The sequence below is a fragment of the Ranitomeya variabilis genome, chromosome 2, assembly GCF_051348905.1.
Source record: "Ranitomeya variabilis isolate aRanVar5 chromosome 2, aRanVar5.hap1, whole genome shotgun sequence".
Lineage (NCBI taxonomy): Eukaryota > Metazoa > Chordata > Amphibia > Anura > Dendrobatidae > Ranitomeya > Ranitomeya variabilis.
This window is the reverse complement of record NC_135233.1, coordinates 468,327,377-468,355,250: the sequence shown is the minus strand read 5'-3', so window position 1 is coordinate 468,355,250 and position 27,874 is coordinate 468,327,377. Positions and strand designations below refer to the sequence as shown.

At 44.6% G+C, this 27,874-nt stretch overlaps 1 protein-coding gene across 1 annotated transcript in view; it reads left to right on the top strand.

Annotated features, from left to right (window-relative positions):
* Positions 1–27,874, top strand: part of LOC143806773 (phospholipase A and acyltransferase 3-like) — a 113,638-nt gene that overhangs the window by 51,023 nt on the left and 34,741 nt on the right. The window contains exon 4 of the mRNA XM_077287671.1: positions 3,987–4,240. Within this exon, the coding sequence (XP_077143786.1) occupies positions 3,987–4,240 (254 nt within the window). The remainder of the gene's footprint in view (positions 1–3,986; positions 4,241–27,874) is intronic.

Here is a 27,874-nt window from a genome sequence, read left to right as displayed (position 1 = left end):
GCATCATGAAAACAGCAGGGCAGGGGAGAGCAAAACAACAAACACACCAGCTGCTAGGATACTCTAAAGTGAACATTATTAGGGCAGGTGAAAAGACTGTATATTCTCTCATCTGGGAGAATTGGGCCGATTCCATAAATTACACTCTGATCAAACTCTGATCATCGTTTGATCAGAGTATTATCATAGTGCGATCTGATTCTCTTGGATGAGGAAAAGATGGAGAAAATTGTATTTATCCATCTTAATAATAATAATAATAATAATAATAATTTTATTTCTATAGCGCTGACATACTCCACAGCACTTTACATTTTAGAGGGGACTTGTACATACAATAGACATTACAGCATAACAATAAACACATAGATCAAAACAGGTACCAAGAGGAATGAGAGCCCTGCTCACAAGCATGCAATCTATGAGGAAAAGGGGAGACACGAGAGGTGGATGGTAACAATTGCTTTCATTGTTCGGACCAGCCATAGTGTAAGAATCAGGTGTTCATGTAAAGCTGCATGAACCAGTTATCAGCCTAAGTATGTAACAATACAGACACAGACAGCTATTAAATGCATGAAGCATGTGAGAACATGATGTGAGGAACCCGGTTATGGTAAAAAAAAAAATTGAATGGGGAACACAGGGATAGTTAGGTTAATGCGTTTGAGATGGTAGGCCAGTCTGAACAAATGCGTTTTTAGGGCACGCTTAAAACTGTGGGGATTGGGGATTAATTGTATTAACCTGGGTAGTGCATTTCAAAGAATTGGTGCAGCACATGAAAAGACTTGGAGACAGGAGTGGTAGGTTCTGATCATTGAGGATGTTAACCTCAGGTCATTAGCAGAACGGAGAGCACAGGTAGGGCGGTAGACTGAGGTGAGGGAGGAGATGTAGGGTGGTGCTGAGCCATGGAGTGCTTTGTGGATGAGGGTAAAAAGTTTGTACTGGATTCTGGAGTGGATGGGTAACCAGTGTAATGACTGGCACAAGGTAGAGGCATTGGTGTAACGATTGGTGAGGAATATGATCCTGGCTGCAGCATTCAAGACAGATTGGAGAGGGGAGAGTTTAGTAAGAGGGAGACCGAATAGTATAGAGTTACAATAGTCCAGACAAGAATGAATAAGAGAAACTGAGTTTTTGCAGAGTCAAAAGCAAGAAAGGGTCGAGTTCTAGAAATGTTTTAGAGGTGCAGATAACAAGAGCGAGCCAGTGAGCGGATGTGGGGGATGAATGAAAGCTCGGAATCAAGGATGACCCCAAGGCAGCGGGCATGTTGCTTTGGAGTAATGGTGGAAACACACACGGAGATGGCAATGTCAGGCAAAGGTAGGTTAGTAGAGGGAGTAAACACGAGAAGTTCAGTTTTTGACAGGTCCAGTTTCAGATAGAAGGATGACATGATGTTACAGACAGCGGTAAGACAATCACTGGTGTTTTCTAAAAAGGCAGGCGAGATATCAGGAGAAGAAGTGTATAATTGAGTGTCATCAGCATAGAGATGGTACTGGAAACCAAATCTACTGATTGTTTGTCCAATAGGGTCGGTATACAAAGAGAAGAGAAGGGGGCCTAGAACCGATCCTTGAGGAACCCCAACAGTAAGGGGAAGATGAGAGGAGGAGGAACCAACAAAAGATACAGTATAGGATCGGTCAGAGAGATAGGAGGAGAATCAGGAGAGAACGGTGTCCTTGAGGCCGATAGAGCGGAGCATAGTGAGAAGGAGCTGGTGATCCACAGTGTTGAATGCTGCGGAGAGATCCAAGAGAATTAACATGGAGTAGTGACCATTAGATTTAGCTGTTAGTAGGTCATTAGAGACTTTTGTGAGGGCAGTTTCAGTAGAGTGTAAAGAGCGGAAACCAGATTGAAGAGGGTCGAGAAGAGAGTTGTCTGAGAGATAGCGGATAAGATGGGAGTGGTCCACGCGTTCCAGGAGTTTAGTAATGAAGGGAAGATTAGAGACAGGTCTATAGTTAGTGGCACAGTTTTGGTCGAGGGATTTTTTTTAAAGTAATGGATGTATGATGGCATGCTTAAATGAGGAGGGAAAGATACCAGAAGAGAGAGAGAGGTTGAATATTTTTGTTAGGTGAGAGGTGACAGCAGGAGAAAGGGACTGGAGGAGATGTGACTGAATGGGGTCACTGGTGCAAGTGGTCGGGCGAGAAGATGCAAGGAGCCTGATTACTTCTTCTTCTGTGGCTGGTTCAAAGTTAGAGAGTGAGCTAGATGCAGTGGGGGAGGGAGGACAGTGCATGGTATGAGGGGATTGGGAGATAATTTCCTGTTGGATATGGTCAATTTTTTCTTCATTCTGTGAAACTGTAGAAATTGGACTGCACTCAGATGTCATTAGAGTGCAGTCTTATTTTTTCCATGCAGTCCTTGACTTGCATGGCTGAATGCAATCTTAATATACAATCAAACTCAGGCATGTAGTGATATTTTTCCTCAGATAGTGTCTGTCTGAGGAAGAAAATCAGACATGTGCACGGTCCCATTAACATTGGTCCAAGTGCGTTCTGATGTCTTGTTATGTCACACTCAGACCAAAATTATACTCCTGTGCAAATGCCCTAACAGTATATCAGGATATATGAAAGAAACAGAAAAAGATTATGAATGCGGGAGTGATAGTTGTAAAAATATACATGATTAAGTGGGAAAAAGAGAATTAAACACTAGTGATGAGTGAATATACTCATTACTCGAGATTTCTCGAGCATGCTCGGGGGTCCTCCGAGTATTTTTTAGTGCTCGGAGTTTTAGTTTTTCTTGCTGTAGCTGAATGATTTACATCTGTTAGCCAGCATAAGTACATGTGAGGGTTGCCTGGTTGCTAGGGAATCCACACATGTACTTATGCTGGCTAACAGATGTAAATCATTCAGCTGCTGCAAGAAAAACTAAAACTCTGAGCACTAAAAAATACTCGGAGGACCCCCGAGCATGCTCGAGAAATCTCGAGTAACGAATATATTCGCTCATCACTAGTAAACACAAAAAGCATGATTCATGAGACAGTATTACATATAATAAAGTAGACACAGAGACCAATGTAGTACTACTATAAACCAACAGAAAAGAAAAATACATGAGAGTATTAGCAAGAATATATACAACATAAAAAGTGCAAATGCTAAAAAAATACAATAACCCCCTCTTTTTTTTCCCCCTGTTTTCTCTCTTCTCTCCTTCCCATCTTTTTCTTTTATTTTCATCCATAAGATAAATGTCAGAAGGCCCAGATAATTATCCATAAAATGCTGGTTGTATGTGATGATTATAATATTCATAAGATGAACTGCATAAATCGCAGCGCCTGGAACAGCGGTCACGTGTCCGCAAGTATGCGATATGCAAACTCCTGGTCAGAACCTGATTAGACAGTGGGAAATGTTATTTATGAACTATTTTTGAGACATAATTCTCTGAGTTAAGGACACAAAAATTAAAAGTTTGAAAACTGAAACATTTTCTAAACTTTTGCCAAATTTAGTTTGTTTGTTTTTTTCATAAATAAACGCAAGTCATATTGAAGAAATTGCACCACTATCATGAAGTACAATATGTCAGGAAAAAACAGTCTCAGAATCAGTGGGATCCGTTGAAGCGTTCCAGAGTTATTACCTCATAAAGTGACACTGGTCAGAATTGTAAAAATTGGCCCGGTCATGAAGGTCAAAATTGGCGTGGTCACTAAGGGGTTAAAGGAAAAAAGCAAAACTAAAACACAGAAAGAATACTGATAACTGAAAGTGTGCTTCTTATTGAATGCTCCCCAATGAAGATTGTTCACGCTGGTCTTGATGAACAGGGGCTGCTTAGTGGGAATACACTTGTAAGGCACTGTATTTATTTATTTATTTATTTCTTTGTCATGTGTAATGGATTTAGCATTATATGTTAGATTTAGGATTAAATTGTTTTGCTAAATGCATTATAATACGTCAATGTTTGTGTTTTGTACTCAGAACCAAAAGGTTTGGGCAGTTTTTCCATATCATTGGGAGCCGAAGCTGTTGTGAAAGAAGAGCCTTTAAAGTTTTCTCCCTATGACTATAAAGTGAATAACAAATATGACAAGAAAACAAAACCTTATCCACCAGGAAAAATTGTAAAAGCAGCAAAAATGGAAGTGGGGAAGACAAGGAACTTCGATCTTCTCAAAGCCAACTGTGAACATTTTGTCACTGCACTACGATATGGTACCCCCTTCTGTGAGCAGGTAATTTATTAGCAATTTACTTCAGTATAAAGACATAAGGCCCATTTCACCAGTGAGCTGTTTTTTTTTTTAAAACCACTTTTCCTTTTTGTTCCCTTGTACTTGTTGACATTTTTTTTGTATCAAAATTTTTTCAAATAGATACATATGGTTCATTAATTTTCTTCAAAATCCAAAATGCTTGTCACTTTTGTCTTTCACCTTTTATGCTAAATTTTAGTTTAAAAGTCGCAAGTTCTTCTAAAATGATGCAAAATTTGTGAGCAAAATTAAAACGGACATTATTCCAGGGGGAGATTGGATTACATTTGTGCAAAAGTTTTGCAACTTTTAACTGGATCGCCCCCACGTGCAGGGCAATGGGGTACTCGGTACCGGGTCCCTCTGTCTCGGTTCTGGGACTGTCACAGTGGCCCGACCCGGTCCAGGGCCCTTCTTAGGGGCGTCCTGTGGTACTCGGTCAGGATGACCGACGCTGCTAGGGGTCCGCTGGGGTGATGGAATGGCAGCTAGATGGTATACCTTCCCACAGGTGAAGTATGTCCCCAGGGCTTCCCAAGATGTGTAGGTAGTAATGGTGGACGATGTAAGGCGCGGTGAATAACGAGGACACAAAGGTTGCAGTCTCTTTACCTTTTACTGAAGACTTCAGCATCCACAGTCCAGAGTACCGTTCACAGGGCAGGCTGAGTCCGGCCGGTCCGAAGGCACATGCAGAGTTCCCTGTTGTGAATTCTGCTCTTGGGCTCTCTCCAGTGGTTATAAGTGGTACTGTTGTGAGTTCTGCTCTTGGGCTCCCTCCGGTGGTTATAAGTGGTACTGCTGCTCCTTTGGATTTCAGTAGTCATCAGATGCTTCCACTTATTACCAATTCTGACTGGGCTATTTAGTCTGGCTAGATCAGTGCCAGTTGTCCATTGTTTCTTGGTGGATTCACATCTCTGCATGGATTCTCCTGCTATTCTGTCCAAATCATCAAAGATAATTCCTGGCTTTGTTTTTGCAGTCCAGATGCTGTGGACTTTATAGTTCAGTGCATTTCTATGTTTTTTCTTGTCCAGCTTTGTCTGTGTAAGGATTTATTCAGCCAAGCTGGAAGCTCTGGAGAAGCAGATTTACCCTCCATACCTTTAGTTAGGTGTGGAGATTTTGTATTCTCTGTGGTGGATATTTTCTAGTGTTTTAATACTGACCGCACAGTACTCTGTCCTGTCCTTTCTATTTAGCTAGAGTGGCCTCCTTTGCTAAATCCTGGTTTCAGTCTGTGTATGTTTTTTCCCTCTCCTCTCACAGTCAATATTTGTGGGGGGCTGTCTATCATTTGGGCATTTTCTCTGAGGCAAGATAGTTTTCCTGTTTCTATCTTTAGGGGTATCCAGTCCTCCGGCTGTGTCGAGGTGTCTAGGCCGTGTTAGGTACATCCCACGGCTACTTCTAGTTGTTGTGTTAAGTTCAGGGTCTGCGGTCAGTACAGGTACCACCTCCTCCAGAGCACGTTTCATGCTGCTCCTAAGCCATCAGATCATAACAGTACAACTGGCCAACAATGAGTTAAATGCATCTCAAAAGAAGGGAAGAAAAGTGCTGAGCCATTTTTTTTTCTGTGGTCTACTTTGTCTTCTCTTCCCTCTTAATCTCTGGGTGGTTCAGGAGTTTGGCGTTGGCATGGATGTTCAGAGTTTGGCTTCTCGTGTGGACCAACTTGCTGCAAGAGTACAGGGTATTTTTGATTATGTTGTCCAGACTCCGGTTTTAGAGCCTAGAATTCCAACTCCTGATTTGTTTTTTGGGGACAGGTCCAAGTTTTTGAGCTTTAAAAATAACTGCAAACTGTTTTTTGCTCTGAAACCCCGTTCCTCTGGTGATCCCATTCAGCAAGTTAAAATTGTCATCTCTCTGCTGCGTGGTGATCCTCAGGATTGGGCATTCTCCCTGGAATCGGGGAATCCGGCCTTGCTTAATGTAGACACCTCATACTGAGGACTAAGGGCACATTTGCTGCCCGAAACGCGTCCAGTCAGGTGCTGGTAGCTCTCCGCTAATTTCTATGCTGGTCATGTTCTAGCAGCGTTTTTAAATGTTGAAATAAAAATTTTTTTGCATTTTATCCTGGAGCTGGATTCACACCGTTTTCTTCTACATGCTAATCAGTGTTGTGGCAGCAACACTTTGTCTCCGTGCTCAAACTGACTTCTACCATCTCGTTTGAATTAAGGGTGAGCTGAAATACTGTTTTTTCTTCTTTGACCATCGGTACTTTACAGCCTAAATTTCTCTTATCTGTGACCTTGATCTGCTCATTGTCGTCATTTTCTGTCATGGCGTTTGTGGATTCAGGCGCCGCTTTGAACCTGATGGACTTAGAATTTGCCAAGCGTTGTGGTTTCCCCTTGCAGCCTTTGCAGAACCCTATTCCTTTAAGGGGCATTGATGCTACACCTTTGGCTAAAAATAAACCTCAGTTTTGGACACAGCTGACCATGTGCATGGCGCCAGCACATCAGGAAGATTGTCGTTTTCTGGTGTTGCATAATTTGCATGATGTTATTGTACTGGGTTTTCCATGTTTACAGGTACATAATCCGGTGCTGGATTGGAAATCTATGTCTGTGACTAGTTAGGGTTGTCAAGGAGTTCATAATGACGTTCCTTTGATGTCAATTTCCTCTTCCCCCTCTTCTGAAATTCCTGAGTTTTTGTCAGATTTCCAGGATGTATTTGATGAGCCCAAGTCCAGTTCCCTTCCTCCGCATAGGGACTGTGATTGTGCTATTGACTTGATTCCAGGCTGTAAGTTTCCTAAAAGCCGACTCTTCAACCTGTCGGTGCCAGAACATACCGCCATGCGGAGTTATGTTAAGGAGTCCTTGGAGAAAGGGCATATTCGGCCATCTTCGTCACCATTGGGAGCGGGTTTTTTTTTGTTGCCAAGAAGGATGGCTCCTTGAGACCCTGTATTGATTATCGCCTCTTGAATAAGATCACGGTCAAATTTCAATACCCTTTGCCTTTGCTTTCTGATTTGTTTGCTAGGATTAAGGGGGCTAGTTTGTTTACTAAGATTGACCTTCGAGGGGCATATAATCTTGTTCGTATTAAACAGGGTGACGAATGGAAAACTGCGTTTAATACGCCCGAAGGCCATTTTGAATACCTTGTGATGCCTTTCGGGCTTTCTAATGCTCCATCTGTGTTTCAGTCCTTCATGCATGATATTTTCCTCAATTATCTTGATAAATTCATGATTGTATATTTGGATGATATTTTGATTTTTTCCGATGATTGGGAGTCTCATGTGAAATAGGTCAGACTCAGGATGGTATTTCAGATCCTTCGTGATAATGCTTTATTTGTGAAGGGGTCTAAGTGCCTCTTTGGAGTTCAGAAGGTTTCTTTTTTGGGTTTAATTTTTTCTCCCTCGTCTATAGAAATGGATCCTGTTAAGGTTCAGGCCATTCATGATTGGATTCCAGCCACATCTGTGAAGAGCCTTCAGAAATTTTTGGGCTTTGCTAATTTTTATCGCCGTTTCATTGCCAACTTCTCCAGTGTGGTTGAACCCCTGATCGATTTGACGAAGAAAGGCGCTGATGTGACGAATTGGTCCTCTGCGGCTGTTGCTGCCTTTCAGGAGCTTAAACACCGATTTACTTCTGCCCCTGTGTTGCGTCAGCCGGATGTTTCTCTTCCTTTTCAGGTTGAGGGTGACGCTTCTGAGATTGGGGCAGGGGCCGTTTTCTCTCAGAGGAATTCTGATGGTTCCTTGATGAAACCGTGTGCCTTCTTTTCCCGAAAGTTTTCGCCTGCGGAACGCAATTATGATGTTGGCAATCGGGAGTTGTTGGCTATGAAGTGGGCATTTGAGGAGTGGCGACATTGGCTTGAGGGGGCCAAGCACCGTGTTGTGGTCTTGACCGATCATAAGAATCTGATTTACCTCGAGTCTGCCAAGCAGCTGAATCCTAGACAGGCTCGATGGTCCCTGTTTTTCTCCCGTTTTGATTTTGTGGTCTCGTATCTTCTGGGTTCTAAGAATGTTAAGGTTGGTGCCCTCTCTAGGAGCTTTTTGCCTGATTCTCCTGTAGTCCTTGAGCCGGTTGGCATTCTCAAGGAAGGGGTGATTCTTTCTGCTATCTCCCCTGATTTATGACGGGTGCTTCAGGAATTTCAGGCTGATAAACCTGATCACTGTCCAGTGGGGAAACTGTTTGTTCCTGAGAGATGGACTAGTAGAATGATTTCTGAGGTTCATTGTTCTGTGTTGGCTGGCCATCCTGGGATTTTTGGTACCAGAGATTTGGTTGGTAGGTCCTTTTGGTGGCCTTCTTTGTCACGGGATGTGCGTTCTTTTGTGCAGTCCTGTGGGACTTGTGCACGGGCCAAGCCTTGCTGTTCCCGCGCTAGTGGGTTGCTTTTGCCTTTGCCGGTCCCTGAGAGGCCTTGGACGCATATTTCTATGGATTTTATTTCAGATCTTCCTGTTTTCCAGAAGATGTCTGTCATCTGGGTGGTTTGTGATCGGTTTTCTAAGATGGTTCATTTGGTACCCTTGTCTAAGTTGCCTTCCTCTTCTGATTTGGTTCAGTTGTTTTTTCAGCATGTGGTTCGTTTACATAGCATTCCTGAGAATATTGTGTCTGACAGAGGTTCCCAGTTTGTTTCTAGGTTTTGGCGGGCCTTTTGTGCTAGGATGGGCATTGATTTGTCTTTTTCTTCAGCATTTCATCCTCAGACAAATGGCCAAACCGAGCGAACTAATCAAACTTTGGAAACTTATTTGAGATGCTTTGTGTCTGCTGATCAGGATGATTGGGTAGCTTTCTTGCCATTGGCCGAGTTTGCCCTTAATAATTGGGCTAGTTCGGCTACTTTGGTTTCGCCCTTCTTTTGTAATTTTGGTTTTCATCCTCGTTTTTCTTCGGGGCAGGTTGAACTTTCTGATTGTCCTGATGTGGATTCTGTGGTGGACAGGTTACAGCAGATTTGGACTCATGTGGTAGACAATTTGACGTTGTCTCAGGAGAAGGCTCAACGTTTTGCTAACCGTCGTCGGTGTGTTGGTCCCCGGCTTCGGGTTGGGGATTTAGTCTGGTTGTCTTCCCGTCATGTTCCTATGAAGGTTTCTTCCCCTAAGTTCAAGCCTTGGTTTATTGGTCCTTATAAGATTTCTGAGATTATCAATCCTGTGTCTTTTCGTTTGGCCCTTCCAGCCTCTTTTGCCATCCATAATGTTTTCCATAGATCTTTACTGCGGAGATATGTGGTGCCCGTTATTCCCTCTGTTGATCCTCCTGCCCCGGTGTTGGTTGATGGGGAGCTGGAGTATGTGGTTGAGAAGATTTTGGATTCTTGTTTTTCGAGACGGAGGCTTCAGTATCTTGTCAAATGGAAGGGTTATGGCCAGGAGGATAATTCTTGGGTTGTTGCCTCCGATGTTCATGCTGCCGATTTGGTTCGTGCTTTTCATTTGGCACGTCCTGATCGGCCTGGGGGCTCTGATGAGGGTTCGGTGACCCCTCCTCAAGGGGGGGGTACTGTTGTGAATTCTGCTCTTGGGCTCTCTCCGGTGGTTATAAGTGGTACTGCTGCTCCTTTGTATTTCAGTAGTCATCAGGTGCTTCCACTTATTACCAATTCTGACTGGGCTATTTAGTCTGGCTAGATCCTTTAGTGCCAGTTGTCCATTGTTTCTTGGTGGATTCACATCTCTGCATGGATTCTCCTGCTATTCTGTCCAAATCATCAAAGATAAGTCCTGGCTTTGTTTTTGCAGTCCACATGCTGTGGACTTTATAGTTCAGTGCATTTCTATGTTTTTTCTTGTCCAGCTTTGTCTGTCTAAGGATTTATTCAGCCAAGCTGGAAGCTCTGGAGAAGCAGATTTACCCTCCATACCTTTAGTTAGGTGTGGAGATTTTGTATTCTCTGTGGTGGATATTTTCTAGTGTTTTAATACTGACCGCACAGTACTCTGTCCTGTCCTTTCTATTTAGCTAGAGTGGCCTCCTTTTCTAAATCCTGGTTTCAGTCTGTGTATGTTTTTCCCTCTCCTCTCACAGTCAATATTTGTGGGGGGCTGTCTATCCTTTGGGGATTTTCTCTGAGGCAAGATAGTTTTCCTGTTTCTATCTTTAGGGGTATCTAGTCCTCCGGCTGTGTCGAGGTGTCTAGGCCGTGTTAGGTACATCCCACGGCTACTTCTAGTTGTTGTTGTGTTAAGTTCAGGGTCTGCGGTCAGTACAGGTACCACCTCCTCCAGAGCACGTTTCATGCTGCTCCTAAGCCATCAGATCATAACAATTCCCTTAACCAGGTGGAAATCAGTAGCCTTCCTACTAGCGCCTGTGTGTTGTAGTACCTCCCTGCTGAGCACCACGGGAAAGTCCTCACAACCTTTGTAGATGTTTCTGATGTTCTCTCTCTCTCTATCCCCTAGATGGTATGGATAGGACAACCCGTATGACGGGGTAGGCCTGGAGTTAATTTATAGGGACCCTAGAGACGGGGCTCTCCCACAGTTTGCCTCCGTGTCTTCTTAGGTATTTAGGTTGGGCAGCCAACTTGGAATTAACTGTCCTGCCGGTCTCTGAAGTAATGCGTAGAGTCAGTACTCCCTCGGTGTTCCGACCACCGGCTACGCGCCTCGGAAAGAGGCTGCCGATCTCGGGGCAGAACTCCTCCCGGTACTATCTCCTTGTGCTGTGACTTCGTTTCTCACTCTCCACAATACACTTTGCTTTGTGTCCTTTCTTAGGATGCTGCCGCATGGGGTGCAGGCGCAGCTCCGTAACGTTCTATCTCTTGCTAGGTATCTGCCAAGATCCCACCCCTGACAGATCCTCTCTGGGTCAAACCCAGGCAGCTTCTGACTTGATGTTACCTGGGCAGAGCCCTGTCTGCTTCTGACTAACTTCCTATCCGACCCATCAGTTTTACCCGTGTGTGAGGAGTGCCCTAATAGATAGAAGCAAAGCTCCCCCTGGTGGCCTGGAGTGTGAAGTGTAGTGTGTGACTGTGATAACTGGCAAGGTGAACTCCTTTAGTACCATCAGACGTAACATCACTCCCCCTGGTGGGAGAGCGACATTACTGCAACGACCAGGACTCTGGGGCACTGCATTAACCCCTTCATGACCCCAGCTTTTTCCGGTTCTGCGTTTTTCGCTCCCCTCCTTCCCAGAGCCATAACTTTTTATTTTTCCGCCAATATGGCCATGTGAGGGCTTATTTTTTTATTTTTGCGGGACAAGTTGTACTTTTGAACAAAATCATTGCTTTTAGCATGCTGTGTACTAGAAAAACGGGAAAAAAATTCCAAGTGCAGTGAAATTGCAAAAATTGCAATCCCACACTTGTTTTTTGTTTGGATTTTTTGATAGGTTCACTAAATGTCAAAACTGACATAATGATTCTCCAGGTCATTACGAGTTCATAGACACCAAACATGTCTAGGTTATTTTTTATCTAAGTGGTAAAAAGAATTCCAAACTTTGCTAAAAAAAAATAAATTGCGCAATTTTCCGATACCTGTAGCATCTCCATTTTTCGTGATCAGGGATTGGATGATGGATTATTTTTTTGCGTGCCGAGCAGACGTTTTTAATCATACCATTTTGGTGCAGATACATCCTTTTGATCGCCTGTTATTGCATTTTAATGCAGTGTCGCGGTGACCAAAAAAAGTAATTCTGGCATTTTTAAATTTTTTCTCGCTACGCCGTTTAGCGATTAGGTTAATCCTTCTTTTTTTTTTTTGATAGATCAGGCAATACTGAATGCGGCGATAACAAATATGTGTATGTTTAATTTTGTTTTATTGTTCTATTTTGAATGGGGCGAAAGGGGGGTGATTTAACCCCTTAAGCCCCAAGGGTGGTTTGCACGTTGATGACCGAGCCAATTTTTACAATTCTGACCACTGTCCCTTTATGAGGTTATAACTCTGGAACGCTTCTAAGGATCTTGGCGATTCTGACATTTTTTTTCTTGTGACATATTGTACTTCATGACAGTAGTAAAATTTCTTCGATATAACTTGCGTTTATTTGTGAAAAAAAACCCAGAAATTTGGCGAAAATTTTGAAAATTTTGCAATTTTCCAACTTTTAATTTTTATGCCCTTAAATCACAAAGATATTTCACACAAAATAATTAATAAGTAACATTTCCCACATGTCTACTTTACATCAGCACAATTTTGGGACCAACATTTTTTTTGTTAGGGAGTTATAAGGCTTAAAAGTTGACCAGCAATTTCTCATTTTTACAACACCAATATTTGTTAGGGACCACATCACATTTGAAGTCATTTTGAGAGGTCTATATGATAGAAAATAACCAAGTGTGACACCATTCTAAAAACTGCACCCTTCAAGGTGCTCAAAACCACATTCAAGAAGTTTATTAACTCTTCAGGTGTTTTACAGGAATTTTTGGAATGTTTAAAAAAAATGAACATTTAACTTTTTTTCACAAAAATTTCTTTCAGCTCCAATTTGTTTTATTTTACCAAGGGTAACAGGAGAAAATGGACCCCAAAAGTTGTTGTACAATTTGTCCTGAGTACGCTGATACCCCATATGTGGGGGTAAACCACTGTTTGGGTGCATGGCAGAGCTCGGAAGGGAAGGAGCGCCGTTTGACTTTTCAATGCAAAATTGACTGGAATTGAGATGGGATGCCATGTTGCGTTTGGAGAGCCCCTGATGTGCCTAAACATTGAAACCCCCCACAAGTGACACCATTTTTGAAAGTAGACCCCCTAAGGAACTTATCTAGATGTGCGGTGAGCACTTTGACCCACCAAGTGCTTCACAAAAGTTTATAATGCAGAGCCATCAAAATAAAAAATCATATTTTTTCACAAATATGATCTTTTCACCCCCAATTTTTTATTTTCCCAAGGGTAAGAGAAGAAATTGGACACAAAAAGTTGTTGTGCCATTTGACCTGAGTACGCCGATTCCCCATATGTGGGGGTAAACCACTGTTTGGACGCATGGCAGAGCTCGGAAGGGAAGGAGCGCTATTTGACTTTTCAATGCAAAATTGACTGGAATTGAGATGGGACACCGTGTCACATTTGGAGAGCCCCTGATGTGCCTAAACATTGAAACCCCCCACAAGTGACACCATTTTGGAAAGTAGACCCCCTAAGGCAGTGATTTTCAACCAGTGTTCCGCGGCACACTAGTGTGCCGCGACACATGGTCGGGTGTGCCGCGGGGAAAGTTCCCCAAACTATGGTGCCCCCTTTGTTTTGTTCCCCGGCAATGCGCAGCGATGCGCAGTCACGGAATAACACATGCGCGAGCTTTGAACGCTCGCGCGACTTAATGACATCACCGAGGCCGGCGCGTCATCCTGAGAGCGGAGAGACTCTCGCATTTGCCCGCCGCCAAGGTAATGCCCGCCAATAATGCTGTGTATAATCATTAAGTCAGCAACAGCTCATTAACAGTTAATCAGCTGTTGCTGACTATATGAGCTTTTGCCTGAGTATATGAACTGTTGGCAGAATACTCAGCATATGAGCTGGTACTTTTAGTACCTGGCAGAGGTCCTTTAAGTGTGGCAGATCATGTAATACTCTTCTATTTTAGTGTGTGGCTGTGCACACTATCTCAGCAGTGATGGAGAAGTATTTGAGAATGGAAAAGGCAAATGCCGAACAGGACCCTGGACACAATTCTAACCCAGATGAAGGCCCTAGTATGAGAGGTCGACAAAAGAAAAAAGACAAGACGGTGAGCTCAAGGCAATACAGTGAAAGCTATCTTTCATTTGGATTTACTTTCACTGGGGATGCGACAGCACGAACACCACTGTGCTTGGTGTGTGGTGAGAATCTATCCAATAGCGCCATGGTGCCAAGCAAGCTTAAACGCCATCTCCAAACGAAATACCCTTCCGTTCAAAACAAGCCGATGGAGTATTTTGTACGCTTACGTACAAACAATGAGAAAGGGGCAACTTTTTTGAGAAAAAGCACAAAGGTAAATGAGAGAGCCCTCAAATCTAGCTACATTGTTGCTGAACTCATAGCTAAATCAAAAAAGTCACACACTGTGGCAGAAACATTAATACTGCCAGCTTGTAAAGCTATTGTAAATTAGATGCTTGGCCCTGATGCAGCCAAAGAGATAGCTAAAGTGCCTCTCTCTGATAACACAATTGCCAGACGGATTGATGACATGTCTGCGGACATTGAAACAGTTGTTTTGGAAAAGGTGCGCATCAGTAAGAAATTTGCCTTGCAACTTGATGAGTCGACGGATATCAGTGGACATTGTCAGCTGTTGGCCAATGTGCGTTTTGTGGATGGAGACGCCATTAGAGAAAACTTCCTATTTTACAAGGCACTGCCAGAAAAATCAACAGGAGAGGTAATATTCCAGGTCACATCGGAATATCTTGATAAAAGTGGGCTTACATGGGAAAACTGCACAGGTGTCTGCACTGATAGAGCCGCAGCCATCGTCGGGCGCATCAAAGGCTTTGTAAGTAGGGTTAAAGAAAGAAACCCAGATGTTCTTGTTACCCACTGTTTCTTGCACCGTGAGGCCCTCGTTGCAAAGACCTTACCAGCAGATCTAGCTCCCGTGTTGGATGATGTTGTGCGCATAGTGAACTTTGTGAAGACGCGACCTTTGAGATGTCGCTTATTTGCGTCTTTGTGTACAGAAATGGGAGCGGAACATAAAATCTTATTGCTCCACACGGAGGTCAGGTGGCTGTCATGCGGCAAAGTGCTGGCCCGTGTGTATGAGTTGCGAGAGGAACTTAAAATATTTCTGACAAACGAGAGGTCCGATTATTCAAAGCTGCTTGCAAGTGATGAGTGGTGTGCAAAGCTGGCATACCTGGCTGATATATTTCAATATCTGAATTAACTAAACACACGGATGCAAGGCCGAAATGAAAACCTGCTTACAAGCACTGATAAAATGAACGGATTCCGTTTAAAGTTGCAGCTCTGGCAGCAACATGTGCAGGGTGGCAACCTTCAGATGTTCCTGCTCACCGAGAAACTGCATGATGACAACACTGCTGCAATGTGCGAGGTGATTGGCAGACATTTGAAAACTCTTGAGGAGATGTTATCGTTTTATTTCTCTTCAACCTTCACAGAATGCCTTGACTGGGTTAGGGACCCATACAGCTCATTAGCCGTTGCTGGAAAGGACATGACTTTAAAGGAACAAGAGGAACTCATTGAACTGAAGCAAGATCGCGGTTTAAAGCTAAAGTTTGCTGATCTTCCTTTGGACACTTTTTGGTTATCTGTTGCCAAGGAGTTCTGTTGTGAATTCCGTTCTTGGGCTCCCTCCGGTGGTTGTAAATGGCACTTTTGTGAATTCTGCACTTGGGCTCCCTCCGGTGGTTTTAAGTGGAACTGCTGCTCCTTGGATTTAGCTGTAGCAGCTGCTTCCACTGATCGTCTCTCCTGGCTCTGCTATTTAGCCTGGGTCTAATCTTCAGCCAGTGCCAGCTGTCAATGTTTCTAGGTTGGATTCATATCTCTCCTTGGATTTCCCTGATAGTCTGTCCAGTTCAGCAAATATAAGTCCTTGCTTGTTCATTTGTTGTCCACTTGTTGTGGACTTAATCTTTCAGCTCATTTTATGTTTTCTCTAGTCCAGCTTGTCAGTATTATATATTCAGTTAAGCTGGAAGCTCTGGGGAAGCAGATTTGCCCTCCACACCGTTAGTCAGGTGTGGAGATTTTTTGTAAACTCTGTGATGGATTTTTCTAGCCTTTAATACTGACCGCACAGTATTCTTTTCTGTTCTGTCTATCTAGTTAGAAGTGGCCTCCTTTGCTAAATCCTGGTTTCATTCTGTGTATGTCATTTCCCTCTCCACTCACAGTCAATATTGGTGGGGGGCTGCCTATCCTTTGGGAATTTTCTCTGGGGCAAGATAGCTTTCCTGTTTCCATCTTTAGGGGTAGTTAGTTCTGCGGCTGTGACGAGATGTCTAGGGAGTGACAGGAACATTCCACGGCTACTTCTAGTGTTGTGTTAGGTTCAGGAACTGTGGTCAGTACAGATACCATCTCCTCCAGAGCTCGTCCCATGTTGCTCCTTAACCACCAGGTCATAACAGAGTTCCCCATTCTGGCCAACAAAGCTATTTTGACATTGCTCCCATTTTCGACCACATATCTATGTGAGCTGGGCTTCTCAAGCTTGACTGCGATAAAAACTAAAAACAGGGAGAGACTGAGAACTGTTGAGGAAGAGCTTCGTGTGTGTCTTTCCACCATTCCTGCCAGGATATCCCTTTTGTGTTTATCGAAACAGGCCCAGGTTTCACACTGAGTGAGTATAAATACATTTAGAATCTATATTATTAACTATATGTAGAATATGAACTGTTTTAGTGTCATTTTGTGCCATTTTGGTTTATGGTGTGCCCCGGGATTTTTTAAGTATACAAAGTGTGCCGCGGCTCAAAAAAGGTTGAAAATCACTGCCCTAAGGAACTTATCTAGATGTGTTTTGATAGCTTTGAACCCACAAGTGTTTCACTACAGTTTATAACGCAGAGCTGTGAAAATAAAAAAAAAAAATTTTTCACAAAAATTATTTTTTAGCCCCCAGTTTTGTATTTTCCCAAGGGTAACAGGAGAAATTCGACCACAAAAGTTGTTATTCATTTTGTCCTGAGTACGCTGATACCCCATATGTGAGGGTGAAGGGAAAGAGCGCCATTTGGAATGCAGGCTTAGATGGATTGGTCTGCAGGCATCACGTTGCATTTGTAGAGCCCCTGATGCACCTAAACAGTAGAAATCCCCCACAAGTGACCCCATATTGGAAACTAGACATCCCAAGGAACTTATCTAGATGTGTTGTGAGAACTTTGAACCCCCAAGTGTTTCACTACAGTTTATAACGCAGAGTCGTGAAAATAAAAAAAAAAAACATTTTCCCACAAAAATGTTTTTTAGCCCCTGAAATTTTTATTTTCCCAAGGGTAACAAGAGAAATTGGACCCCAATAGTTTACCCCATATTTTGGGGTAAACCCCTGTTTCGGCGCACGGGAGAGCTCGGAAGGGAAGGAGCACTGTTTTACTTTTTCAATGCAGAATTGGCTGGAATTGACATCGGACGCCATGTCGTGTTTGGAGAGCCCTGATGTGCCTAAACAGTGGAAACCCCCAATTCTAACTGAAACCCTATCCTAAACACACCCCTAACCCTAATCCCAACCATAACCCTAACCACACCCCTAACCCTGACACACCCCTAACCCTAATACCAACCATAAATGTAATCCAAACCCTAACCCTAGCTTTAGCCCCAACCCTAACTTTAGCCCCACCCTAAGGCCATGTGCACACGCTGCGGATTCCATTGCGGAATTTTCCACAGCGGATTTGACAAATCCGCAGTGCAAAACCGCTGCGGTTTTTACTGTGGATTTATCGCGGTTTCTATTGCGGTTTTCACCTGCAGATTTCTATTGGAGCAGGTGTAAACCCGCAGCGGAATCCGCACAAAGAATTGACATGCTGCGGAAAATAAACCGCTGCGTTTCCGCACGTTTTTTTCTGCAGCATGTGCACTGCGGATTTCATTTCCCATAGCTTAACATGGTACTGTAAATACATGGGAAACCGCTGCGGATCCGCAGCTGTGGAAACACTGCGGATCCGCAGCAAAATCTGCAGCATGTGCACATACCCTAACCCTAACTTTAGCCCCAACCCTAACCCTAACTTTAGCCCAACCCTAACCCTAACTTTAGCCCCAACCCTAACTCAAACTTTAGCCCCAACCCTAACTTTAGCCCTAACCCTAACTTTAGCCCCAGCCCTAACTGTAGCCCTAACGCTAACTGTAGCCCTAACCCTAGCCCCACCCCTAGCCCTAACCCTAGCCCCACCACTAGCCTCACCACTAGCCCCTAACCCTAGCCCCTAACCCTAGCCCTAGCCCTAACCCTAACTAAAATATTTTTTGCGTTACCACATTTTGAGAGCTATAATTTTTCCATATTTTGGTCCACAGAGTCATGTGAGGTCTTGTTTTTTGCGGGACGAGTTGATGTTTTTATTGGTTCCATTTTTGGGCACGTGACATTTTTGATCGCTTTTTATTCCGATTTCTGTGAGGCAGAATGACCAAAATCCAGCTATTAATTAATTAATTTTTTTTTTTTTGGGGGGGGGGGCGTTTATACCGTTCCACGTTTGGTAAACTGGATAAAGCAGTTTTACTCTTTGGGTCAGTACGATTACAGCGATACCTCATTTACATAATTTTTTTATGTTTTGGCGCTTTTATACGATAAAAACTATTTTATAGAAAAAATAATTATTTTTGCATCGCTTTATTCTGAGGACTATAACTTTTTTATTTTTTTGCTGATGCTGTATGGTGGCTCGTTTTTTGCGGGACAAAATGACGTTTTCAGCTATACCATGGTTATTTTTTTATGGTGTTCACTGAAGGGGTTAACTATTGGGACAGTTTTATAGGTCTGGTCGTTACGGACGTGTCGATACTAAATGTGTACTTTTACTTTATTATTATTTAGATAAAGAAATGTATTTATGGGAACAATATATATATATTTTTTCTTTATTCAGGACATTTTTTTTAATTTTTTTTTTACACATTTACATTTTTTTTTTTTTACTTTGTCCCAGGGAAGACATCACTGTGTAGTGACAGATCACTGACCTGACACTTTGCAGAGCACTGTGTCAGATCAGCGATCTGGCTTGCCCTGCTCCTGGCTTGCCAGCGCCTGCTCTGAGCAGGCACTTGGTAAGCCACCTCCCTGCAGGAACTGGAAGTAGCCCCGAGGCCATTTTGGATCCGGGGCTTGCAGGGAGTAGACGCTTGGTACAAGGTGAGCACATCGCCTTGTACTGAGGGTCTCAGGGAAGCACACAGGGAGCCCCCTCCCTGCGCGATGCTTCACTGTACCGCCGGAACAATGTGATCATGTTTGATCGCAGTGTGCCGGGGGTTAATGTGCCGGGAGCAGTCCGTGACCGCTCCTGGCACATAGTGCCGGATGTCAGCTGCGATAGTCAGCTGACACCCAGCCGCGATCGGCTGCGCTCCCCCCATGAGCGCGGCCGATCGCACATGACATACTATCCCATCACTGGGAAATAAGTCCCAGGTCACCTTGATGGGATAGTATGTCATATGGGATTAAGGGGTTAAACTTTTATATTGTGTTTATTTTTTCATATATTTTAAAACATTTTTTTTAACTTTTGCCATGCTTCATGAGCCTCCATGGGAGGCTAGAAGCTGGCACAACTCGATCGGCTCTGCTACATAGGAGCGATGCTTAGATCGCTCCTATGTAGTGGAATTACAGCATTGCTATGAGCGCCGACCACAGGGTGGTGCTCACAGCAACCCGGCATCAACAACCATAGAGGTATTCAATAGACCTCTAGTTGTCATGCCGACGCATCGCTGACCCCCGATCATGTGACGGGGGTCAGTGATGCGCGCATTTCCGGCCCGATGGCCGGAAGCGCTAGTTAAATGCCGCTGTCAGCGTTTGACAGTGGCATTTAAATAGTTAGCGATTCCACCTGCCGCTATTGCGGGCACATGTCAGCTATACAAAACAGTTGACATGTCCCGGCTTTGACACGGGCTCACCGCTGGAGCCTGCATCAAAGCGGGGGTTCTGACCTCGGACCTACTATCCCGTCCGAGGTCAGAAAGGGGTTAGAAAAGCCACAATTCATGAATCGGCCAAAAAGATATCGAAACACAAAAAGGTTCTCACAATGATGAACATAAAAAACAGGCGATCACATATAAAATAAACTGTAAAAAAAAAAAAGGCTCAAACTAGAAGGTCAAAAATGAAAAAATATGTGAAAAACATCAAAAAACTACCCAAAAAAATACACAAATACAATAATGAATAAAGCAAGCCCTAAAGCTGGGTTGCCAAATGTAAATTCATAGACATTCCCCCAAAATATTGGTGTTGTTTTTCTGCTGTTCATAATGTTCGGCAGAAAAATACATTGACGGTGAGTTTTCTTTTTTTTAAATTGCACATTCGCTAAAACTTTACACATGTAACAAGGTGGCATGGGGTGGTAGTCATGGGCGAGTCCACTAGGTCACAGTCAGTCAGCACCGCAACTCCTTGCGCATGAAAAGGCAGATAAAATCCCCGTCCTGCAGCACAGTCAGTTATCTCTAGCACACAGTTGCTCCCAACACTGGAACGACGTCCTTCAGATACACCATACGGCACGTTTCAATTCCAACGTTAACAAACTTTTTAATAGGGATGGGGTAGATGAGGTAAATGAGGTAAAACTTCCTGTTCTTTCCCTATCAATCTCTATCAGAGCATCAGCTCCCATCCGGTTCCTGGGAACTGACAGTCCTTCGGTGGGCACGTCCACAGTCCTGGTGCTCGTTTTCACTGGCCGGCAGTCCTCGGCAGTGACTTACCCCCTCCAGGGGTATATCGTCCTCCAGTCAGTGGAGCACATCTTGCCACGGGCAAGCCTGGCCGGGCTCTGCAGTGCTCCAGAAGCCGACACTTCCGGCTTCTTTGAGACTGCTAACCCAGCCCCCTTTTGTTAACCTTTTCTAACCCTGAACTAACTACATATTGTATAATACAGTACACTCACATTAGTAAACAATAGTACAATCTCAGACATACAGACACATTAATAAAACAGCAATACACAATTTTTATGGATAGCCCCGTCTAGGGCTAGGGGTACTCGGTACCGGGTCCTTCGGTTCTCAAGGGGGATGTCCCGGTGGCTGACCCGGTCCGTGGCCCTAGGGACGTCCATGTAAAAGGGAAAGGTCTTTAAAGGGGAATGTTCGTGACGCCACCTGTGGTATTCGGTCAGAGTGACCGATGCTGCTTTAAGGGGTCCGCTGGGGTGATGTTATGGCAGCTGGATGGTATACCTTCCCACAGGTGAAATGTATCCCCAGGGCTTCCCGGTGTGTAGATGGTGGATGGTGAGAGGCGCAGTGAAGAATGAGGACACAAGGTTGCAGACTCTTTACCTTTTTACTGAAGGCTTCAGCATCCGCAGTCCAGAGCACCAGATCACAGGGCAGGCAGAGTCCGGCCAGTCTGGAGGCAAATCCAGAGTCCCCTTATCCAGGTGGAAATCAGTAGCCTTCCCCTAGCGCCTTGGTGTTGTAGTACCTTACTGCTAAGCATCTCATAAGGTCCTCACAGATGTTGTAGATGTTGTTGGTGTTATATCTCTCTCTCTGTCCCCAGGTTGGATAGGACAACCCATATGACCGGTGGCTTGAGGCTTTTTACAGGGACTTTATCATGCCCCGGCCTCTCGTGGGTGCCTGTTATGATCCTTAGTGGCTGAGGATCACGAATAGACCAGCAAGTGAATAAACTAAGGACAAGCTCTAGGGAGATGGTAACTGGACTGATCGCAAATCTGAACCTATCCAACACAACTAGAGGTAGCCAGTGAACGTGCCTAAAAAATTCCTAGACGTCTGGAGCCAGCCTGAGGAACTAGCTACCCCTAAAGAGAAAGAAAGACCTCGCTTGCCTCCAGAGAAATAATCCCCAAAGATATAGAAGCCCCCAACAAATATTAACAGTGAAGTAAGAAGAAGGCACATACGTAGGGATGAAATAAGATTCAGCAAAAGAGGCCCACTAGTACTAGAAAGCAGAAAATAGAGCAGGGGTCTATGCGATCAATAAAAAACCCTTACAAAATATCCATCCTGAGATTTCAAGAACCCACGCACCAACTAATGGTGTGTGGGGAGAAACTCAGTCCACTAGAGCATCCAGCAAGCGAGGGAATCACATTTTAGCAAGCTGGACAAGAAAACATGATAAACACTGCTGATCAAAAAAAGAGCAAACAAAACTTAGCTTGTCCTGGATGGACTGGGAGCAAGGTAGTCAGAAGGAATCTGAGTAGCACTGATTACATCGACAGCCGGCAACAAGTGGAAGTAAAACAGAGCTATATAGGAACCTCCCAGAGGATAACGAACCAGCTGATAGCCAGAGACCAGCAGGATAACAAACAAAGCCACCAGGGGGAGCCCAAAGCAAAAGTCACACCATACCACCAGTGACCACAAGAGGGAGCCTGAAAACAAAGTTCACAACAGTACCCCCCCCCCTTAAGGAGGGGTCACCGAACCCTCATGAAAACCCCCAGGGCGATCAGGATGAGCCACATGGAAGGCACGAACCAAATCGGCCGCATGAACATCAGAGGCGACAACCCAAGAATTATCCTCCTGACCATAGCCCTTCCACTTGACCAAATACTGGAGCCTCCGTCTAGAAACACGAGAATCCAAGATCTTCTCCACCACGTATTCCAATTCTCCCTCAACCAGCAGCGGGGCAGGAGGCTCAACCGGAGGAACCACAGGTACCACATACCTCCGCAACAACGAGCGATGGAACACATTATGAATAGCAAATGATGCCGGGAGGTCCAGACGGAATGACACAGGGCCAAGGACTCTCAGAATCTTATAAGGACCGATAAACCGAGGCTTGAACTTAGGAGAGGAGACCTTCATAGGAACGAAGCGAGAAGACAACCACACCAAGTCCCCAACGCGAAGTCGGGGACCCACACAGCGACGGCGGTTGGCAAAGAGCTGAGCCTTCTCTTGTGACAACTTCAAATTGTCCACCACATGATTCCAAATCTGATGCAACCTATCCACCACAACATCCACTCCAGGACAGTCAGAAGGCTCCACCTGACCCGAGGAAAAACGAGGATGAAACCCCGAATTACAAAAAAAAGGAGAAACCAAAGTGGCAGAACTAGCCCGATTATTAAGGGCAAACTCGGCCAACGGCAAAAAGTAACCCAGTCGTCCTGGTCAGCAGAAACAAAACATCTTAAATAAGTCTCCAAGGTCTGATTAGTTCGCTCGGTTTGGCCATTCGTCTGAGGATGGAAGGCCGACGAAAAAGACAATTCAATGCCCAACTTAGCACTAAAGGTCCGCCAAAATCTAGACACAAACTGGGATCCTCTGTCAGAAACAATGTTCTCAGGAATCCCGTGCAAACGAACCACATTTTGAAAAAACAGTGGAACCAACTCGGAGGAGGAAGGCAACTTAGGCAAGGGCACCAAATGGACCATCTTAGAAAAACGATCACACACCACCCAGATGACAGACATTCTCTGAGAGACAGGGAGATCTGAAATAAAATCCATGGAAATGTGCGTCCAAGGCCTCTTCGGGACAGGCAAAGGTAACAGCAAACCACTGGCACGAGAACAGCAAGGCTTCGCCCGAGCACAAATTCTACAAGACTGCACAAAGGAACGCACATCCCGCGACAAGGAAGGCCACCAACAAAAAGACCTGGCCACCAAGTCTCTGGTACCAAATATTCCAGGATGGCCCGCCAACACCGAAGAATGAACCTCGGAGATGACTCTGTTGGTCCATCTATCCGGGACAAACAGTCTCTCCGGTGGACAGCGGTCAGGTCTATCCGCCTGAAACTCTTGCAGCACACGTCGCAAATCTGGGGAGATGGCAGACAAAATCACCCCTTCTCTAAGGATACCAGCCGGCTCTGAATCTCCAGGAGAGTCAGGCACAAAACTCCTAGAAAGAGCATCAGCCTTCACATTCTTCGAACCCGGCAGGTACGAGACCATGAAATCAAAACGAGAGAAAAACAATGACCAACGAGCCTGTCTGGGATTCAGCCGCTTGGCCGACTCGAGATAAATCAAATTCTTGTGATCAGTCAAGACCACCACACGATGTTTAGCTCCCTCGAGCCAATGTCGCCACTCCTCAAATGCCCACTTCATAGCCAACAGCTCCCGATTACCGACATCATAATTCCGCTCGGCAGGCGAAAACTTTCTTGAAAAGAAAGCACATGGCTTCATCACAGAGCCATCGGGGCTTCTCTGCGACAAAACAGCCCCCGCTCCAATCTCGGAAGCATCAACCTCCACCTGGAAGGGAAGTGAGACATCTGGCTGACATAAGACCGGAGCCGAAGAAAACAGACGCTTCAGCTCCCAAAAGGCCTCCACAGCCGCAGAAGACCAATTAGTCACATCAGAACCCTTCTTGGTCAAATCCGTCAAAGGCTTAACAACGCCAGAAAAATTAGCTATGAAGCGACGGTAAAAATTAGCAAAACCCAAGAACTTCTGAAGACTCTTAACAGATGTAGGCTGCGTCCAGTCATGAATATTTATAACAAAAACCGAACTTGTGGATGTAATTAAGAATACCACACTCCCTTCTATCTGGAGTGCCCATAGCACCCTATCAGGGGAGAACCACTCGGGAGTACCAAAAACTCCCAAGTATATACTTGTTGACAACAACCAAAGAACATATGTGCAAAAAAACTACATAGTGGTAATTTTATCACAAAATGTAAACTTTATTTAAATACAACATAAGAACACAAAAAGTAATAGGATGGGAATGAGGTGAAGGACTATACTGGAAAATGACTGCATATGAGCACACTGATATGTGTATCATGGGGGGTACATAGCCTAATAGCAATATAAAAGGTCAAATGTCTCAATGCCTGGCACTACATATAAAGGCTAGTAAAAAAAAGGGGGGGGGGGCAGGAGTAGTCCCCGGAACTCAGTGACCAGATGACCCTTAAGGTACACCCAGTCCTGACCCCACATAAAGATAATCCATATTGCACATACATCCATAAAGTGCTTCAGTGATTATAAATGTGCCAGAAATAGCGTGCCACAATTACAGCTTAAGGCTTACCCATGTGTGTGCAGGTCTGCGGTCAGATTCCAGTGAGAAGCCCCGACGCGCGTTTCGCGTGATGTGCTTCCTCGGGGGGCTGTGTGGGTACTGGATATACAAGGTTTATATAGGGCCATGATGTAAAAAACATGAATTCCTATTGGCGGTGATTGCGGCGCACGAGGAACGGTGAACCGCCATTGCCGCCCTCCTTCCGGCCATCTCAGCAGCGTCCAGTGAGGGGGAAATCCCCCATGACGTCAGATGAACTGGACGTCGCTGTGTGAAGATGCCTTGGGAGGCGCGGCTTGTGCCGGGACCCATTGCGCGTGCGCACCACCGCGGTGGCCATTTTGGAAAAGGGAAAAACTGCTGGCATGATGAAAGTGAGTATAATGCAACCAAAGGGGAACGTGTTACTGCCGCGCAACATACAGAGGACAAACAGAGTGCGTATACATATTTTTACAAACTTAATAGAGAAAGGAGCGCATTCAGAAACACTGGCAGTCAGGGCAGCCAATTCTGTGCTTTAAGTTGTAACAATCAAGCAAAGCGTCCATTCGCTGCCACAGATGTCTTCACTGCTGCTCCGCTTGTAAAATTGCGCACTCTTTAGGTGGCCATGGGGGCACCAAGTCCAAACGCCAATAAAGAATAATACATATAAACACAAATTGTAAATGCACGAGACCACTATAAAGACAAAAAGGAAAAAACAAACAATATGAATAAAAATAAGAAATTAAAACCAGTTAAAAACATGAATAAACTAGAGAGACGGGTTATAGGAATGGAACGAAGGACAACTTTTCATTAAGGCCATTCGGGGCCATAGTCCCTAGCCTAACTATCCACTGACATTCAATTTTGGCTAGTAATTTTTTAAGGTCACCACCCCGAGTGCCAGCATGGACCCTATCAATGCCTCGTACTTTTAAGGTATCTGGGTTGCAGTTATGTCTTGCCTTAAAGTGTCTCGGGATGGTCTTGAGTTCCGAGTCATCTATAACTTCCTTTGCGGACACAATGTCCCTGACATGTTCACGGACCCTGACACGGAGTTCGCGGGAGGTGAGGCCTACATAAATTAGATTACACGTACAGGTGGCATAGTAGACCACAAACGTGGTACTACAAGAAATATAACTCATAATACGGTATTCCCTACCCCCACCTGCCGCCGAGAATGTAGTGGCCCGTATAATATTTCTGCATGCTTTGCAGGAGCCGCATGGAAAACAACCCCACCTTGGGGGTCCTGAGCCAAAGATTCGGGGAGAAGGCATGCTGTAATGGCTCCGCACCAGTTGGTCTCTAATACTTCTGCCTCTCCTTGCCGTAAGAAGAGGCCGGTCAGGTAAGATTCCGTTGAGTGTTGGTTCAGTTTTTAACACAGACCAGTGTCTCTGTAGGACTTCTCTGATATCATCCCATTTGTTGTTAAAAGTGGAGATGAATCTAAGTGGCTGCTCTTTTTTAAGAGCCACCACTGGGGTCCCACAGAGAAGTCGATCTCTAGGGGTGCTTTTAGCACGGAAATAACCCCTTTTAATAGATCTACCACTGTACCCCCGATCCCGGAAGCGATCAAAAAGGTCACGGGCCTGGCCCTCAAAGACTCCATCCGTGGAGCAAATCCGTTTCATTCTAAGAAATTGGCCCACAGGTATAGCACGTATTGTGGAGCTTGTATGTGCAGAGGTGGAATGCAATAATGCATTCACAGATGTCTCTTTTCTAAACACATCAGTTTGAATTACCCCGTCCTCACATCTACAGATCTTAATATCCAGAAAGTCTATGCTTTCTGCAACAATTCTATGTGTAAGGCGGATATTCCGATCATTCTGATTTAGTCCACGGATGAAGTCACGAAGGCCAGGCTCGGGACCCTGCCAAATTAACAAAACGTCATCAATATAACGATACCAGCACTGCACATGGGAAGCGGCACATGCGCCTTCACCGAAAATCTCCCTCTCCCAAAATCCGAGAAAGAGATTAGCGTACGAAGGCGCACATGCCGCGCCCATGGCAGTGCCGCGGTTCTGTAAAAAATACCGGTCCTTAAACATAAAAAAAATGTGTGTTAAAACAAAATGGAGGAGCTCTAGGATCAGGGTGCACAGTGGAAGACCTAAATTGCTCATATTCAAAAAGAACTCAACGGCCTCCAACCCGTCCGTGTGCCTTATACAAGTGTATAAGGATTCAACATCAACTGTTGCAAAGACCATATCTGACTCCAAGGTAAGACCATCAATTTTCCTCAGGACGTCCGTAGTGTCTCTGACATAGGAGGGGAGTGACTCAACTAAGGGGTGCAGATAGTATTCAATGAATTTGCATATGGGATCGCACAATCCTCCTATGCCAGAGACAATGGGATGCCCCGGGGGTTCCAACGGATCTTTATGGACCTTCGGCAGCAGGTAGAAGGTAGGGACAACCGGATGTTCCACCATAAGACCTTTAAACACCTTTTTTGTTATAATCCCCCGTGTCAGGGCCCGATCCAAAATTTCGTACAAGGCACTAGAAAAACTCGGCAGTGGATTACTAGCAAGGGATATGTATGAATCCCGGTCCTTCAATTGTCGGAAAGCCTCCCTCTCATACTTAACTGTTGGCCAGACTACCACGTTCCCCTCTTTATCTGCTGGTTTTATCACAACATCCCGCATAGACCCCAGTTCTTTAAGGGCCCTGCGTTGTTTTACAGTAAGGTTATCACCCCTCTTATCGTTAGAGATTTTCTTAAGATCCTCCAGTACTAATTTATTAAAAATATCAATCTGGGGGCAAAGCGAAAAAGAGGGGAACGTGGTACATCTCGGTGCAACAGAAGGAGGGAAGGTACCTGTGACAGGTGTCTC